At 33.8% G+C, this 19528-nt stretch overlaps 3 protein-coding genes across 3 annotated transcripts; all 3 read right to left on the bottom strand.

Moving 5' to 3' along the window:
- Positions 1 to 576: 576 nt before the first annotated feature.
- Positions 577 to 4465, bottom strand: twr (signal peptidase complex catalytic subunit SEC11 homolog C twr). The gene is made up of 4 exons (XM_072538815.1): positions 4306 to 4465; positions 3992 to 4251; positions 3594 to 3771; positions 577 to 692 (listed from the first exon to the last, which is right to left on the bottom strand). The coding sequence occupies exons 1-4, from the start codon at positions 4354 to 4356 to the stop codon at positions 642 to 644; spliced, it is 540 nt and encodes a 179-aa protein (XP_072394916.1). The 5' UTR covers positions 4357 to 4465; the 3' UTR covers positions 577 to 641.
- A 185-nt stretch (positions 4466 to 4650) lies between these two features.
- atms (RNA polymerase II-associated factor 1-like protein antimeros) lies at positions 4651 to 8364 on the bottom strand. Its single transcript, XM_072538808.1, has 5 exons — positions 8161 to 8364; positions 8011 to 8103; positions 7378 to 7950; positions 5464 to 5840; positions 4651 to 5389 (listed from the first exon to the last, which is right to left on the bottom strand). The coding sequence occupies exons 1-5, from the start codon at positions 8241 to 8243 to the stop codon at positions 4767 to 4769; spliced, it is 1749 nt and encodes a 582-aa protein (XP_072394909.1). The 5' UTR covers positions 8244 to 8364; the 3' UTR covers positions 4651 to 4766.
- A 3743-nt stretch (positions 8365 to 12107) lies between these two features.
- On the bottom strand, positions 12108 to 19223 carry LOC140446265 (uncharacterized). Its single transcript, XM_072538804.1, has 2 exons — positions 18527 to 19223; positions 12108 to 15831 (listed from the first exon to the last, which is right to left on the bottom strand). The coding sequence occupies exons 1-2, from the start codon at positions 18822 to 18824 to the stop codon at positions 14945 to 14947; spliced, it is 1185 nt and encodes a 394-aa protein (XP_072394905.1). The 5' UTR covers positions 18825 to 19223; the 3' UTR covers positions 12108 to 14944.
- Between the last annotated feature and the right edge of the window lie 305 nt (positions 19224 to 19528).

Genomic DNA, 19528 nt, shown 5'->3' with positions numbered 1-19528 from the left:
TATTAAATAAAATAAAGGACTTAGAGCACTGGGCAATCCTTGCCTCTAAGCCAGTCTCTTATGAAGGATTACATGTTAGTCTCCAGGTTGACACGGAGTTCAAAGAAGTCCATGTTAGTTACACCTACAAACTCAGTGTTAGTTTTATATAGTTAGATTAAAAGAAATTTATGTAGGCTGCTTACCTAAGAAACCAAAGCCTGCGACAATCACGTTCACAATCAAAGGAAATCACACAGATTAATCACAGGGCCAAATTTTAGGAATGCTGGCGCATTATGAGCATAACAAATACTAAACTTGGAACATGTATCTGTTGTAACTCTAACCTACATGGCCAAGAGAAGTGATTAAACTCTCAATACCAAAGCTGATGGTTTTTATCTAGAGTATAAAACTTTTTAGTTGAGTTTAACGAAAGTACTAGATCCGGAGCAAAGAACACAACCAAATACCAGGTATAAATCGCCTAAGATAATAAGAAGAGATTATGTAGGAGGGCTATTAGTATTGAAAGACTTGCTCTATTTCTCTCAAGTCGATCGTCTATAAAGGCATACAAAAATACTAAAAAAATATTTTCTTATTTATTTATTAATTTTAAGTAACAAAAATTAAATTAAGAAGTTAAAAATGTAATCTCACTCCCTGTGCACCAGCACATACAGTCCTAAACAGGCCAATACCGCATACTGAAACAGAAACGGGTATTTTTAATTAGAATTTAAAATCTATTGTAACAAAATCAACAATATATAATAAAAAATTTAATTTGGGACTTTCTAGTATACTGTATAGTAGATATTGGAAGTTTTTAATCGTTTGTGCTTCATATTACACTATTTGTCTTGTACTCGTTTTGATGGGAAATATTTATTCATTTAAACACCAAATAAACACTGATTGGTCAGCAATGAATTCATTGTAATTGCGGTGCAATATGACTTCTCTATGATGAAATAATCAAACAAAAGTTAAGAAGTGCAGTAATTTAACGGGAATTTTTAACATAAAAGTCAATATAAAGTATAAAAATGTAACAAAAAATATAGTTAATATTCTGTATTTCCTCCATCAGCATTAATTACAGATTGACACCGCCTTGGCATGAATGAAAACATTATGAAACCAATCTCTTACTGTTCCTGCAGTATGTGGCCTTGCATTATCCTGCATGTAACACAAATCAGAGCCTACAGCAGTAGTAAATGGAAGGAAAACAGGTTCTAAGATGTGACCAATATATTGATATTGGGTCAAAGTGCCTTCCACAAAAACGGGAACAGTTCAATGAAAAATTATTCCACCTCACACCATAACTTTACTATATAGACAAACACCCCACACATGCCTGTCTCTCTTTTCCACCAAACACACAGTCTTCTTAAATCAGGGTAGAGACAAAACCTAACTTCATCTATGAATAACACAGAACTACATTCTTGTAAGCCCTGATGCACATGTTGTGCCTACCTTAATATGAGTCCACAATTTCCATGACTTAACATGAGAACCCTTAATTGATGTCTGACATGCAGGCCAACTTGATTTAATCTTCAAAGTTTTCTATTCCTCAAAATTTTCGTCACAAACAGTAATGGTGTAGGTATTTTCTAAGGCCCCACAGAGTTCACATGCATTTATATGCACATTTCAATGAACCAATCCTACCACATACCGATGCTGTTGATGAGTAGTTGCATGTTGATGATCTCCATGTCTTTCAGTGACATTACCAAAATATTCATACATGTGTGAAAGTTGCGAGGTCATGCTCCGAGACACACCAAAATCACGTATAAATTAAACTTGTGGAAGACCAGCCTTGATCATATTCACAGCACTTACCATTTGAACATGTGTTAAATGCCGACGCTTCATGACTATTGTTGCATTTAATATTCTTGTTTTAGTACATTTTTTAAATAAATACAGAATATCTTTAAAATTTGAAACACTTTTCTTTAAAATTTGAAGCAAGTAATCATATGAATTTGAGGCACTGTCACTTTTGCCTTAATAAAATAGTGCAATTGACAGATTCATTTTCATGGCATACTTTAATTTGTAGAGAACAAGTTTTCAAATTGAATGGTATGTATTACCAAAAGAGTGTTAAGTTTTTGAAAAAATTATAATAATAGTAGTGTTCCTTAGACATTTTTGTATACCAAATATATTTACCAAATAGTATACATTAAAAATGCCATAACACTGGTGTTTCTGCTCTATTTTTATTCCCAATTCACACCAGGAGGGGTCATTTTCATTTTTTATAAAAAATTCACTAAAATATGATTTGTTATCCAAAATAGCTTTTATAAACCTTATAATTCATAAATATTCAGAACAACTAACTCCTGCTGATAGCTAGGTATTTTTCTGCTGTAGAAGAAAAAAGTATACTAACAAATAAATAAAGAACCAACTGTTTTAAAATAAGTGAATAGTTGTATAACTCAGTAAGACTCTTGTCAATATAAACCAAAACCAAACATATTGCTACAATTACTTCCAATTAAAAACTGAAACATTATACAACCAAAAATAGGTAAGTTTATGAAGAGAAGAAAGTATTTTAACAGATAAATAAAGAACCAACTGTTTTAAAATAAGCGATTAATTATGATTCTGTAATTCTCTTATCAATATAAACCAAAAATACTATGACAATTACTAAAAGCTGAAATATTATACAACAATAAATAGGTAAACACATGAAGAAAAATAAAAACCTTAGAATTGAGAATCTTAAGTAAATAAGTTTAAATATAGTAGTAGAAAGAGCACAGAAAAGAGCACTAGATGATAAAGAAATTAGGGGTGGTAGAAAGAATGCCAAACAAAAGGACAAAACCATTGGAATTGAATTGAAAAGGACATTGAATAAAAACAGAATTTATATTAGTTGTAATATAATAGCATTGTTTAAAATGGCACTAAAATTAGAGTACCTACACCATTTAAGTCAAAAGAGAAGTGAGAAATACTAACCACTCTCTGGGATATTGTTTAGTAGGTATATTCCTAGAGTCAGAAATAAATATGCCATGTTATTTTGATTAGATGAATTAGATGCAGTTACGTATGTAATAGAAAACAATAACATAGTAATTCTTACAATAAGTCAAACAACTTAAATATCTTACATGTGGCGAACAAAATATGTAGGTTGAAATAATGAAAAATTCAAATAGGTTCATATAAACAAAAGCCAAAGTTTACAAATTCAAAGACAGCTGCTAGGACAAATGGTGTCCTAATGTTTGCTAAGTAATTATTACTAATTTAATTCATTTAAATATTGATGGGAAAAGAAAATAAGTAAAAGCTGTAGGTGGCTTCCATTAAGTTTACACACAATAGGGGCCTTTTATAGAAATGTACATGTTGGATCCTCATTTTAGCTTAAAAAAGGAAAAATTTTGTTTCTACTATAATCATCAACTACTTAACTGTTACAAAAAGTTATATTCCTTATTTGAACAATATTCCAATTTTTACTATCCATTGTTGTTTAAAACACACTTTTGTAAGTTTTCTATTTCAAATCTAAACAGTAACATGATACATTATAAAACTATCTATTATACCTTAAACTTGGGGTATTCATTCATTAATATAGTAACCATCCCTACATAAGGCAAAAATCCTCTTGCTCTGCCTACTACATCATCTTTGGTTAACCACAATTGTCCAGGAGCATATAGGCCTCTATCATCCACACTATTATTGTCTCCTTTCGTCAGGAACTTTACAGTACCATTTTTCCTAGAAAAAAAAAGTGCTTAAGTGATATTGTATATAAGAGTAGAAAATTATGAAATGTATTAATAACCTTTAAATGATCTAGTAGAAACAGAATACTTTTGTATATGAAAGAAATATTCTTTGTTTCACTTAAATGCAAATAGCATAAAATAGAAAAAAAACACCTCTTGTTTTCTGTATGCTTTTACTGATATTCTTCAAATGTCTAAGCATAACTTACTTTTCATGGAGCTTTAGCACACGATGCACAATGGGAATATCTCTACCTTCTACTTTGAAGACCACAATTTCTCCTACCCGAACAGGCTCTTCAGGGTAATTGGTTAAGAATAATAGATCTCCTCTGTGGAATGCCGGCTCCATACTGCCAGATAATACTACAACTATGGGGCTTTCGCTGCCAGTTACCACCATCAGTCCTTTCCATATCATTAAGGCCGAGGAGACTATCATACCGAAACTAAGCACTTGGTAAATGAACTAAAAAAACAAGTAATTAATTATTTATATATTGTGAATTGGAAATAGACTCACCTGGCGTTTGTTCATCCGCCTCAAATCTTCGAATACGTTTAAAGACTCCATAATTGTTCCTAAATTTGTAGTAAATACTTTGCAGATGGTATTCCACGTCAGAAAACAAAACCAAGTAATCAGTGAAATTAATTTGAGGTTAGGTCGGTTACTATCATATCGATTATTTTGACATCTAAGCTATGGCTAACTGACAGAAGGATAAAAAATACAACCAATAGAAAAACGACTCGTTTCACGTGTTTGTATACTTGGTTGTATAAATTGTGGCGCCATGTAAATTTAAAAAATAGCATCAAGGAATGAATTTTTACTTATATTGATTGAATGCAAATTAAAAACGCATTTATTTTATATTTATTTATTTCTTAAATAAATTTATACTGTAAAATTATTACAATAGCTAGTTTATTTATGTTTAAATTCAAATAATTTGAAATATGTCTAATAAAACTTTAACTTTAGTCACTTTCAGATCCAGACCCCGATTCTGAGTCCGATCCTGATCGAGATCCTGATCTGGACCTTGATCCCGATTTGGAAGAAGCTTTGGAAGACGATCTAGATCTAGAAGCAGATTTGGAACCTGATCTAGACCTGGATCTGGACCTTGACTTTGATTTGGAAGGTGACCTGGATCTAGAGCCAGAAGGTGATCTAGAGCCTGAAGCAGATCTGGATCTCGACTTTGACTTAGAACGAGACCTTGATCTTGATCTGGAAGGCGATTTGGATTGAGACTTCGATCTGGAACGGGATTTAGACTTAGATTTCGATCGGGAACGGGATTTAGATTTAGACTTCGATTTTGAATGAGACCTGGACTTGGAGCGGGATTTAGATCTCGATCGGGATCTGGAACGAGATTTAGACCTAGATCTGGATCTAGATTGTGACTTAGACTTGGATCTTGATTTTGATCTGGACTTGGATCTTGATTTTGACCTAGATCTGCTTCTGTTAGATGAGTTTGATCTAGATCTAGAGCGGGATGGTGATTTCTCCCCCTTTTCTTGTTCTTGTTCTTCTTGAGTAGCTTCTTCTTCTTGTGGTTCATCTACTTCCATTTCCTCATCATCTTCACCTACCAAATAAAATGTTTGCATTAGAAACAAGAAAATATAAATATTAGATAGATTTATTTAAAAATAAAACTACCTGGTGGTTCCAGCTGTTTCTCCCGGTACCTCTGCATTCGGAACTCATTAGCATCCATAGGTCTATGTTTAACAATAAGCCTTGTGTTACTAGGTGGAGCACCAGCTTTGACCCTTCTCTTACTCAGCCTTACTCTGGTCTCCAGTTCATTGTAGTAAATTCCATCTGGTCGTGCCACAAAGAAATAATTTTCTTCATACCCTTTGCTTGCCTTGCTCTTTACATTCCAGTTGTACTCTCTTGCCATCTTATATTCATATTCCTCATCATCTTGATATGGTATCTGGTTGACAAAATCATCTCTTCGTTTTTGGAGAGTGTCTTCTGTGGGCAAAAAGTAGGCTACAAATTGTTCTCCACTTTCGTCCATCACACCTCTGTAATTAAAAAGATTAATTAGTTGATGATATTACTTATCATTTAATGGAAATGAGAACTACTACTAAACGTTTTGCATGAAACTAGTGTTTCATATTTTACCATTGTGTTTATTGCATCAGTAATTTTATTTATTATGTGGCTAAGTTAAATATTATATTTATATAGGATTAAGCCGCAATGATTACTTTACATTTTATAAATTGTTATTTGACATTTCGATTTCCACTCTGGAAATCATTTTCAAATAAGATTATTTTACAATGGTGAGCTGTTATTATAACCCAGTTGTTTACAACCGTCAAACAACTCTCTTATAAACATAATATTTATACAATTATTGTTTTCAAAATAGTCTAATGTAAATTGTTGACTCACTACAAACTAACATTTTTTATATATTGTAGAAATATATCGAAATAATATAATACTGGTAAAAAAACTTAATAATTCAACTAAAATAAAACTGTTGGGAATCTAGAATGAAATTTAACGGTAGGTGGAAAAGATTTCATGATGTGTAAGATGTGAAGCTCTTGTTACCCTTATAACTTTCTAAAGGGGAAAGTGAGAATGGGATATTATAAACTATGAAAAAACTGATAAACTTAATGGTTAGATCTGGATGTGTAACATAAATGAAATCAAGGATACCTAATGGGATGACATCTGATTAAATGTTGTCCAGATATAGGTCTAAAGTACTTTTCCAAGTGGTCATCTGCCCACTAGAGGGATGGAGCAGAGGAAACACAACCCAGGATAAAACTTGGTACACATACAGGCCTAAAACTATAGAAGAGTTAGGTGTAGGAATATTCAGTGGAAATGTGAACATTTTGATTCCACTAGAAGAATATACCTCTGTATATCAGGTAGAGATTTATGCAATATTGCACTGTACAAGAGAAAAACATAGGACTTTTAAACTGTAAAGGATTTATACACATATATCCAGTAGCCAGAGAAAGGCCCCTTGATTCTAAGGTAGATTCTAGGCTATAGTGTGAATCCTGGGACCTCAATAGACTAGTGAAACCTAACAGCATCACACTGATGTAGGTTCCAGGCCACTAGTCCAGAACCAGCTGTAGAAGTGCCAAACAGCATTGTCTATAACAGGAAAAAAGGCTGGATCTGAACACAACATAACTGTGAGTGGAAAGGTATACCTAGTCAAGCAGTCAAAGGACACCTGTATAAACAGGGGTTGTTTCACACAGTAAGCTGCAGAGTCTGTAGCAAGGAGCCTGAAATAGTAACCATATCATTTATGACTGCATTAGAACATAGGAGGGAAACACTTTTTGGACACTACTCAGAGACTTCCAAACACATAAGTATGGTACCCATCGACTAAACATATACAAGCTGGTACAGGGTTCCAGGATTCTGGAGTGGGTATAATGATTGAAAACTAAAAAAGATTAAGTCTCAGCAAGCCCATCTCATTGATAACCAAAAAATAGGTCGTATAATAATATGTACTGGACAACCTTCAAAATTTGGTTTAATACATATAAAAAATTTATTTACCTGATCATAGCTTGAGACATCTCTTCAATCTGAGCTGGTACTTGCTTGCCAACAGGAGCTGGATCAGAATCAAAAATAACTTGGGCACAAGGGTACTTCCAAAGGCTGAAATCTGGATAAACAGGCAAAATATCCACAGCTACCACATTAGGTTTGCTGTAATGCTTCTCAATGACATTCTTAGAATCCTCAAAGGTCTTTTCAATAGCCTTAATCTGAGAGTCTCTGTCCATGTACAAAGTTTCATTGTTAAGGGACTTTTTAATACTATAACCAACCTTAGCTTCAACTTTGTCCATAGTCTGAGGCTGGAATCTGGTCTGTTCTGTTGAAATGTATTCAGTTCTTCGCAACCAGGACACTGACTTGGCATGATGGCGAGATCTTTTTGAGTCTTGCGGTGTTAGAATGTCTTCTTCTAGTAATTTTTCATCAGCAGGATCTAAAGTAGCTCCTGGTTCAATAGCATATATATCTTTGTTTATAAGATCAATACTAACACCTAAGTCATGTTCTGTTAACACTTCATATTTGTAATTACGCTCTAGGGATGTTGGGTTGTATTGAATAAATCTAAAATATGGGTTTGTGGATAAGTGAATGTATATTTGTTAAATACAGTAAGCACCTTACCTTATGGGTTCAAAAGGATATGCTATAAACTTCAAATCGAAAGGAATATCGGGTAAAGTATTACAGTACTTCACTTTGCATATTAAATCTGACCTAAAACCAGAATATTTGCTTTAAAAGGACTTTAAGGAATGGTAAATACAATACTACCTTTTTTCTACAGTTTTTACTGGTCTTTTTTCAACGCCATTGGCTGTCCCGTTCTGGTTGTTTTGCTGGATTGTAGGAGGCATTATCGAAATTACAAAACACTCTTTAACATTTTACAAAAATAAAGCAATAAATATAAATTCTTTTGTACATACACAATTTCGCAAACAGCGAAAAGTACAAAACGCAAATGTCAATGTCAAACAGGTACAGTTGTGAAGTGTGAAACACAAGCAATGCAGCCACCATATTTTAGATTTTTTGTAATTCCACAAAAAAGAAAATTTTGTTCTTATTCTGCGGTTATTCAGTGATTAGCGTAAATGTAGGAAATAATATCAAATAAATAATTAGTGAATAAAATACTATTAGCTTTTCAATAATACGCATAGTAAAATATTATGTCATTACGAAAATTAATTTTCTATTTATACATATAACAACAATTGTACAACAATTTTTGTAGAACCTCAGCTCCGATTGACATGTGTGTTCCAATGGAACAGTGGAGCCCACATGTCCGAAGATCAATTCGGTCACATTCCGTAATGAAGTTTTACCTATCTGACCCCCAAACTATAACCATCCACCCCTCTCCATCGCAGGACATAACTAATGGGGAGGCTTGTACTAAAAGTTACTTTTGATGCCCTGATTTTAGGGGTAGCTGGAAGAGCTTTTCTCCCTATGAATGACTATAGTTAATTTTTAGATGACTTTGGACTTGTGTCCCAAAATCTGTGTTCTGGATAACGAGGATCCCCTCTCGGATTGTGCGTGCTCGGTGACTTAGCCGCCGAATTGGCAGAATAATTTTTGTTCTCCTCGTCGGCTAAGCGCCCAATGGGTCTGGCCATCGATCCCACGTTTGTCGGTACGTGACTTCGATGCTCAAGTTCCGCGTGCTTTGTCCTTTTGACCTACCTGAATGGTATTAAGTGCCTGAAGGGTCTTTTACCTGAACGGCTCTTCTGCCTGTGCTGCTGATCAGCATTCACTCTACTTTTTTGTACAGTGTTGGTGCTGCATAACTGCTGTCTTCTTCTTCCTATGCCGTCCCCATTAACGGAGGTTGGCGACCACATTTTTAAAAGCTTCTCTGTCTTTTGCAACGTGGAATAATTCGTCTACAGTCATGTTAGTCCAGTCTCGAATATTTCGCAGCCATGACTTCCTCTTTCTACCTATTCCCTTTTTGCCATCGACTCTACCCTGTATGATGACCTGCAGAAGACTATATTTATTATTTCTTAGTATGTGTCCAAGGTATGCAGTATTGCGTACTTTTATCGTTCTCAACAATTTTTTGTCTCGACCCATCCTTCTCAGCACTTCCTCATTGGTGACCCTGGCAGTCCATGGAATTCTTAACATTCTCCGGTATATCCAAAGTTCAAAGGCTTCAATCTTTTTAACTATTTGCGCTTTTAGTGTCCATGTTTCTACCCCGTACAATAGTTGGGACCAGACGTAACATTCAACAAACCTCAGTCTCAGCGCAGTATTCAGATTTTTGTCACAGAACAATTGTTTGAATTTTAAGAACGCTGCCCTTGCCATTTCTATTCGTACCCGGATCTCTTGGTCTGGATCTAATTCTGTGTTGATGTAAGCTCCCAGATATTTATCTTTTGTCACTCTCTCTATTTGCTGTCCACCAAGAGTTAGTTGTTCATTATTTTGCTGTAACAGAAGGTTATTAGTATTAAAAATAAAAATAACTAAATAAAAGAAATAGAATATAATGATAAGGTATTTCTAGGTTTTCTGTTACTGCTTGGGTCGCGTATGTACTGTCCTCTGGTTTTCGTCATAGTTTGTCAACTCTCTTAATAGTCTACTCGGATGGTTCTTGAGGTCTTTAAAAATCATCTGTGCTTTCTCTTCCATTGTTCTCAGGATTCTTTTTTGTTCTGAGTATTTAAATTTGTACCTTAATGGAACGTACTTAGATATATTCAGAGCCTCTCTGATAATATGGTTCCGGACTATTTGTGTTTTGTTTCTGTTGAATTTGCAAGTGTGTTCCCATGCGGCCGAGGCGTATGTTAGTGTTGATAAAATTATACGGTTTGCCATCCTAATCTTTGTTTGGAATCTCTTCCGACCTATTAATGATGAGAGTTGACTTTTAATTATTTTAGCTTTCTAGACCGTTTGCTTCATGTGTTCTGTGAAGGTCAGCTTTTTGTCCAACGTTACGGTCAGATATTTGGCTCAATTTCACTATTCGATTTGCGTATGATACGTATTATGTTTTTATGGGATTAAGCCACAATTATTGGTTATGATTGTGATGAAAATCACATTTTTAATTACCTAATATTTGACGTTTCGATTTCCGGAGTTGAAACAGATCAAAAATAAGAAATAAACAACTCAAAATCTGGCAGAACCCCTGGACCAGATAAGGTTCACATCGGGCTGATTAAAAGTATAGATAAAGACAAGTTAGGCGCGATAACTATCCTCTTTAACAACATATACAAATCTGGTGAGATACCTATAGAATGGCTACTATAAAACTTTGTTCTGCTACTAAAAACCAAGAATCTTAAACACTGTAATACTATAGATAGATATAGACTATTTTTAAAGGTTATACATGCAAGAATATTCAGAAAGTGTGCAGCTGTGAACGAGTTTGGCTTTTGTAATGGCTTCGGAACTGTAGAAACTCTGTATAGTTTCACAAGTCTTACTCAAAAATGTCAAGACCAACAAAAAGATCTTTTCGTCGCATTTGTAGACTATGAGAAGGCTTTCGACATAGGTAAACATAACATTCTTATGGAATGTCTAAAGCGAAAAGGCTTCAACAAAAATGTTATTAACATAGTGAGAAACCTGTATTGGAACCAACAGGCTGTGGTAGCATTAGATGGAAAAAGCTCGGATTCGCAAGAGATAAATGGAGATGTGATACAAGACTGTGTACTTTCACCATTACTATTTAATATACACTCCGAAGAGTTATTTACACAAGTACTTTGATAACTTTTCCAGAAGAAGAGATATCATTTTTTTATCAATCTTCTTCTTCTTCGCGTGCCACATCAGAATTATCCGACGTTAGCGATCACCATTGCGGAGGCTTCTCGATCTTCTGCAATATGGAATAATTGTCCTGCATTTGATATCTGAGTCCATTCACGAATGTTTTTTAAACAACAAACTTTTTTTCTTCCTATACCTCTACGGCCCTCTATTTTGCCTTTAAGGATCAGTTGTAATATTTTATATCGACTTCCCCTTACTATATGTCCCAGATAAGACATTTTTAAATGTTTAACAGTCTTTAGCAGTTCTCTATCTTTGTTGACGCTCCTTAGTACTTATTCATTAGTTTTTCTTGCTGTCCAAAGGTATCTTCAGCATTCGTCTATGAACCCACATTTCCAATGCTTCAATTTTGTTCATGATCGATAGTTTTAGAGTCCACACTTCTGAATTATAGAAAAGTACAGACCAAACATAGCACTTAACCATTCTTTGCCTTAGTTCTAAACTGAGACGATTATGGCAAAGAAATTACTTCATTTTCATAAAAGTAGTTTTAGTCATTACTATTCTACGTTTTATTTCTATCCCTGGATCTAGTTGGTCCGTTATCACAGTTCCCAAATATGTTATTTTGTGAACTTTCTCAACTTGGACTCTTTTTAGTCCATTTTTTTAGTTTAGGTTTAATTGAAGCTTTGCATCGGGATGTGGGTCACGACTAAACACTAAAAATTTGGTTTTGTTTGAGTTTATTCGGAAATATCTATCTTTTTGCGGAAATATACATGTATATTGGTTGTGAAAAAAAGAGAAATTGAAATATCTTAACTGAGCCGAGATATCGCGGCTTAAAAATAAAATCTCATTAAAGGTATAAAATCAAAATTTTTGCTTTTTTATTGTTTATTTACTTGTTCCCCCACCCCAATAAAAAAATTTATAGAAAATTTGTCCAAATTTTTATTACAAACATTTTAATACAAATTGTTTTAGTGCCATAGTATGCAAGTAATGGAAAGACACAAACTGGCCTAGCTACAGAAGACAGCTTAACGAAATGGAGATAAAAATAAATTCGAATCCAAAGAAGAACTGGAAAAAAAAACAGAAAAGATTACAGGAATTCAACATACAATGGAAAATAATACCCCAAAAGAGAATACGGACAATAGAGTTCTTATAATTCCAGAAGAACTAAAAGAAAGTAACAGAACCAGAAGAGTATTCGCTCCGTGCGTGACTGACGCGACACCTACCGCCTTCATCTGACAGTTTTGGACCTACCAATTTTCAGGTTAAACATATGACATATATATATATATATATATACATGCGAAATTGACAATTATTAATAATTAACTTTTTAATTATATTTTTTTAGTTTATGTACAAAATAAATGTAGTATTAAAAACTGGGTTTCTCAAAATTCATCAAAATATATCTTTTCAACCACAAATGGAAAAGAAAGGGAAAAATCTAGTACTGGCAAATCAAGTTTTTCACGTGAAAGAGCATATATTTAAAAACAGTAATAGTAAAAGTTATAATATAAAAGCTAAAGTCATCAGGCACTCTGCAGTTAGCTTGAAGCCTTATAAAATATCATTTAAGGTAAATTATTTAAATTTTTCCTATTTCAATTGCATAAAAATGAAGTTATGTGATATTTACTTTTTTATATTAATAGCACGGATCCATCTTTTTCTTTTCTCTAATTTATATGTAATCTTTGGGAACCTATAAAAACTACACTTACTATTTTTGCTATTATTAGCACAATTAAATACGCAATATGTATTTGCACACATTTTTGATAAAATTTATGCGTAAAAAGGTAGGGCCAATTTTGTCATATTTCGCCGCTACGCACGCTGGCATCGTTTCAAAGTACCCCTACCATAGCCACGCACGGAGCGAATACTAACGAACAAAAAAGATCGAATACAAAATCTACGGAGATGAACTAATAGAAGAGATAACTTTAAGACTTAGTTCACTCATGGAAAATAAATGGCATCACATCAGAAGAACGGAAGAAGACGTTTTAAAAATACTAAAAGCCAAAGGAATAGTGAAACAAAAATGCCACAAATCCTCGACAACGAAGAAAAGCCCAAGAAACTGAAGCAAAAACTGGACGCAATAGCAAGAAAACTTGTACAGAAACACACGAACAAAATAACACATGTTAAACGAAAAAACCATAGAAAAGCAATAACGAACATTAACATTAATTAAACAATAACGAACAGCAACGAATTCATAGTAGATGAAAAAGACAATCCAGCAGAACTGGCTAAAATAAAAGAAAATTTAAAGGAAATATTTCACTAAAGGAACTACCGAAGAAAATTATAGTGCAACTATTCTACATATACAGATTCTGCCTAAAACACGCATATTTCCGAACAGCGTAACACATGCAAAAAATTTACCTCTACTAAAACCAAAGGACGGAAAAAGACCATAAAATTACAGGCCAATATCACTATACAATACAAAAAGACTCTACAAACATGCCGAAGGAAGAGGAGCCATACAGGAAGATCAATTCGGTTTCATAAAAGGAAGAAATTGTGAAATACAACCAGCAAGACTGGTCAATGCCGCAAAAATCGACTTCAACAGAAACAAAAGAACAGGAATGGTCATACTTGGCATACAAGAAGCCTACGACAGTTTGGAAAAAGACCTAACCTACAAGATGGAAAGAGCTAAGCTGCCTCATTATTAGTCAATATACGTGATACATATTTGACTAATAGAACTTTTCAGATTTCATCTGACAAAAAGATGCTCAGGATGCAAACAGTGCAAGAAGGGATGCCTCAAGGCAGCATTTTATCACCGATACTATATATTTTTGTTTCAGATTTGCCACTGATGCCAGAACAAACATAAACCCTATACGCAGACGACACAGTACTCTAAATCTCAGCCAAAGACCAGAGGAAGATCATCGAGACACTTAAAAATCACTAAGAGAGAATTGCAGACTCCATTGACAAATGGAAGATAAAGATCAACACAAAAAAGATCCAGTTCGTCATGACCGATGAGAGGAAATAGAATTCAGCCAGAAGAGGTTGTCAAATATCTAGGAGTCCATTTCGACAGAAGATTGAAATTTACAAAATACACACAGGAAAAAGACATTGATTGATTAGAGATTGTTTAAACTCTACATATAGAGAACGAGTCATCTATCGTAGCCCAAGAAGCTCCAATTATACCAGACCTACATCAGGGGGGTGATGTTATATGCAGTCGAGTATGGAGTTCAACACCGGAGACCAACTGAAGGAAGTTTGTAAGAGCAGATACGGCATGCTGCAGGTTAATAGATGAATCGTCATAGCAAGACAAAGAGTTTCAAATGCAACCATTCAAGAAAGCCTCCAGCACACACTACTGGGGGACCAGAAAATTATATCAGGCCACAAGAAGACTCCTCACGACCAGAGATATCCTCACCAAAAACAGAGTGCAGAGAATACATCGTGAAACCCAGGTAGTTGCCGAAGACAGCTAAGCAGGGAAGTAGGTACGGTGCCAAAAATAGTACCTATAGAAACAGACGTCCAGGAGCTGTACAGTACGGATAATCAGATACTCGAACATGATCCGTTCCCACAAAGTAGGCGGTGTACAAGCGGAACGTTGGCAGAGGATGAAGGAAGACTGCAATTAATTAACTAATAAACGTTTTTATTTTATATGTATGCAAGTGTGCATTAAACTTAATAATCTACATAAACGTCTGCACGTCGAATGTTTCACTCAGGTGTGCAACTGGATATGTTTCTTCAAACTACTCTCTTCTGTAAATCGGTTGCCACAAATGTCGCATTTAAAGAACTTCTCTCCGGTATGGATACGCATGTGTTGTTTCAAATTAGCACGTTGTGTACATTGTTTGCCGCAAATATCGCATGCGAACGGTTTAGTATCAGAGTGGAGGTTCATGTGGTTCTTCAAAGACGTATCTTCAGCGAATCGTTTTGGACAGAGCTCACATTTGAAAGGGTAGCCGTTAATATGCAGACGCATGTGCTTTTCTAAACTATTTGTATTTATCAACTTTTTGAAACATATTTCACATTTAACAGCTTTTGCTCGATTGTGGATGCGTTTATGTATTCTAAGCGTACCGGACTCTTTAAAATCTTTAAAGCAAATATCGCATTTAAAACGTCTTTCTCCACTGTGTCGACGTAGATGTCTCTTCAAATAACCTCCGTCTAAAAACTCTTTAGAGCAAATCTCGCATCTAAAAGGTTTGTCTCCAGTGTGACCACGAATATGTATCCTTAAACTGCGCGTGTCCATTAACTCCTTCCCGCATATTATGCATTTGAAAGGTTTTTCCCCGGTATGAGTACGCGTGTGTGTTTTAAGATAACTGGCCGATGTAAAAAATTTACAACAGATATCACATTTGAATCGGTTGTTAGCGTGGAGACGGGTGTGTTTTATCAAAGCATCCTTTGCTGAAAATTTTTTCAAGCAAATATTGCACGTATGTTGCTTTTCTTCTCTGTGCCGTCGCAAATGTCTTGCTAAATAACGGTTTTTTGCAAACTTCTTAGAACAAATTTCACATTCGTATGTTTTTTCCATAGTAAGCGGCTCCAAACAGATGTTTTCATTATCTTCACTAAGTGAATCTGAAATGAAAGAAATTAAAAATGTAAATAAGTATACTACAATTGAAAATTATTACACTAAATATATAAATCGATACATTCCATAACTACTCGGTCTAAAACAGGGACTACGAGAATGTCGATTATTTACATTATGTATAATAGTCCTTTAAGTCCAGTTGGTTAATAACCAAGATTAAAACTGTTTTTTTTTATTGATTTTTTCTCTCTGTATTGTTGATATTATTTTAATAATGAAAACCAGCTCAATAGACTACAAATAAAAATTTAATATTTAACTTTTTAAATTCATATATTTTAAATTACTCTAGTAATTAAAACAACTGTAATTTTACACTGTACAAGTACATGGTGTTTACGAAGAACCCAAGACCAAGGGTTAGATAAAACGTAACAATCAATGAATACAACTTTGAAGTCGTCAAAGAATTACTCTAATAATTAAAACAACTGTAATTTTACACTGTACAAGTACATAGTGGTTACGAAGAACCCAAGACCAAGGGTTAGATAAAACGTAACAATCAATGAATACAACTTTGAAGTCGTCAAAGAATTCAAGTACCTGGGACCGATCATAACATCTAAAAATAAATGTGAAAAGGACGTGGCAGCCAGGATCATTGCAGGAAACAGGGCATATTACTCATTAATGACCCTACTTAAATCAAAAATACTCTCAATAACAGCAAAAATAAGAGTGTACAAGACAATAATTCGTCCCACAATAACGTATGGAAGCCAGACATGGACTCTGAACGAGCGGGAAACGACAAAATTACTGGTACTGGAAAGAAAGATACTGCGGACTATCTATGGGCCTTGCAGAGAAGAGACAACAGGAGAATGGAGAAGAAGACACAATGATGAACTCCAGACAGTATATGGAGATGAAAACATAGTAGGCTACATTAAAGCAAACAGAATAAGATGGACGGGCCACGTACTAAGATCGAGTGACGAAAGCCTGCTGAACGCCACATTCTGGAAAAGGCCCGATGGCAGAAGGTCAGTTGGTCGCCCAAGAGATGGAAGGACGCAGTAGCCAGTGATCTACGCAAAATGGGAATACAGCAATGGAAAATAACTGCACATGACCGACAACAATAGAGGTACAAATTAGAGGTTGTCAAAACAAGTACAAACCAAAATAGGGCTCTAGACAGGCAAATAGCACGTTATACATTTGATACAAATTCGCCATAGACATGTTTATCATCCACAGTTTATTCGTCTTATAGAAGAACTTCCACCTGGTTACAATCCTGGTCGAAGAGATATAAGCGGACACTTGCTTGATAATATTTATGATGGGAAAATGTTAAAATTTCACGAGTTTATAAAAAATAAAGTTGTTTGCTTAGGTTTTGATGGTTGGTCGAATGTCCATAACGATCCCATAGTGTGCGTTACAGTTTCCACAAAGTCTGGTGAAGTTTATTTATGGGAAGCTTTTGATACGTCAGGCCATGCTCATACTTAAGATTATCTTAAGTCGATTACGTATTGGTGAGGGCAAATTGAAATGCTTAGTTGGCTCAGTAGTTACAGATAAAGCCGCTAACAAAAAAACGCAACTCTTGCTAGAAAAGCGGTTAGATCTTGATAGTATTACATACGGTTGCTCTAGGCACATTTTAAACCTTCTGGCTAACGACTGCCAATTCTCTAATATTACTAAACACGCACTTAGTATTGTTAAATATTTTGGGAATAATCATTTTGCAAATGCAAATCTGGAAATTTATAATTTGTTGTACCCATTAAAGTTCGATGAAATACAATGTGCGATTGTCTGGAATCTTATATTAAAGCTTGGCCAACATTGCTTAAAATTTGTGAAGAAAGTAGGCAGATGATAGACAAAGATATACAGGCTAAAGTAGGGAATGTAGGAATTAAAGGAAGTGCAGAAGATTTACTTTTACTACTTAAACCCATTTCCGTAGCACTTGATACAGTACAAAGTAAAATACATGAACAATTAGTGATTCTGTACGTGTATGGAAGGAGCTTGAAAACAATTTACTTACTCTTACATTTTACTTACAATTTACTTGTCGTACCTACTGATTCCAATAAAGCCTCTAGTCTGATATTATTCCAAGATATTTTAACCCACCACATTTAGTAAAGGGTAATTTTGTATAAAAATAGAAAACATGTGTATTGTGAGTGGTATAACTACTAGATTTTGCATGTTTAATTAAATATTTTACTAACTTCAAAAATGTCTGAAAAAGGCTCTTCTGGCATGTACTACTTGGATAATACTGCAACTTTAAGTAATTTCAAGTAGTAATCTTAGTGTTAAAATACCAAATCACTGTTTTTTCTGAGTGAGAACACCTGATAACAAAATATATGTACAAAATATTGTACAGAATACAAGAAGTTTTTATATAAAGTTAATTTATATTTTCATCAAACAAAATATTTCTTGTAAATCTACACTTATATATTTTGCTTATAAAAAATTGAAATTCTCTTACTTTCATAAGAAACTATATTTTCTATAACTATGGCAACACTGAACAGAGTGTCATCAAACAAAACTGTCATGTGTAGTTTAAGAAAAAACTATTTTTTTAGTATATTATTATGTTGTAAGAATAGAAAAAATTGATAGGGGATATTCCTTAAAAATGTATTAAAATACACAAAAAAACCTGCTACTTATTAATGTTAAACATACCCTGTTCACTTTCGTGGCAAATGACCGAATTAGGTTTACTTGTGTCTGGTTCATACTTAATATGTTTATTGTTTATTTCTCTATCTGTTTGATTTAAGTCATTCAGAAAACTCGTATCATTATTATCTGTAATCACAGTGTCTTCAATGAACAACTCTTCTTTAACGCCGATTTTAAAACAATCTGTCTCATTAATCTTATGGTTTTCTATTGTTATTTCAAGCTTAATTTCATTTTCTTTCTTGATTTCAAAGTCATTCAGATAGATTTCATCAAATTCCTCTTGTTTAACTTCCATTGTGGAGATATTGTCATATCAGTAAATTACATCACAAAACAGAAAACTAAAAAATTGTTAATAGGAATTAATTTTTGAAACTTCACTTATAACAAAATAAAACATTCGACATTCTGTAATAATCAACAAAGCTTTTGCTTTTGGTCTCGTCTCATCTGACATTTGTCAAAAGAATTATTTTTTTATATAAACAAGCAGCACTTGTCATATACTCCACTCCACTCATACAATTAAAGTTACGCAATGTTGCCCGATATTCACAAATAAACTGGATAAAAGTCGATTATGAAGACTAAACAAAAAGTTTTAGAATTAGATTAGAAAAAATAATTTAAACAGTATGAATATTAACTACAATAATATTGAGTTATGGTGTCACTTTTTTTGGAAATGTAACTGTTGATAATAAACCAAAACAATACTATGATGATATTATTCCTTTCATTTCTAAACTAATAGAATTTATTTAAAGTATGTTATCGTAGAATATTTATGTTCTAGTTTAATTAAATTGAAAAGGTGAATTGTAGAAGAGTTAACGTCAAATTTGTATATATTTTAAAATATTTTACTCATTAAAATTAGTCAGATTAGCTAAGCTTTAAATGCCATTGCATATATAGGTACATATACTGCATAAAAGACTGTAAAACAAGGTAGAAACAGTAAAACTTTTAAGGTTGATGAGAGTTTTTGTAAATAAA

The sequence above is a fragment of the Diabrotica undecimpunctata genome, chromosome 1 (genome assembly GCF_040954645.1).
Source record: "Diabrotica undecimpunctata isolate CICGRU chromosome 1, icDiaUnde3, whole genome shotgun sequence".
NCBI lineage: Eukaryota > Metazoa > Arthropoda > Insecta > Coleoptera > Chrysomelidae > Diabrotica > Diabrotica undecimpunctata.
This window is presented reverse-complemented; position numbering and strand designations above follow the sequence as displayed.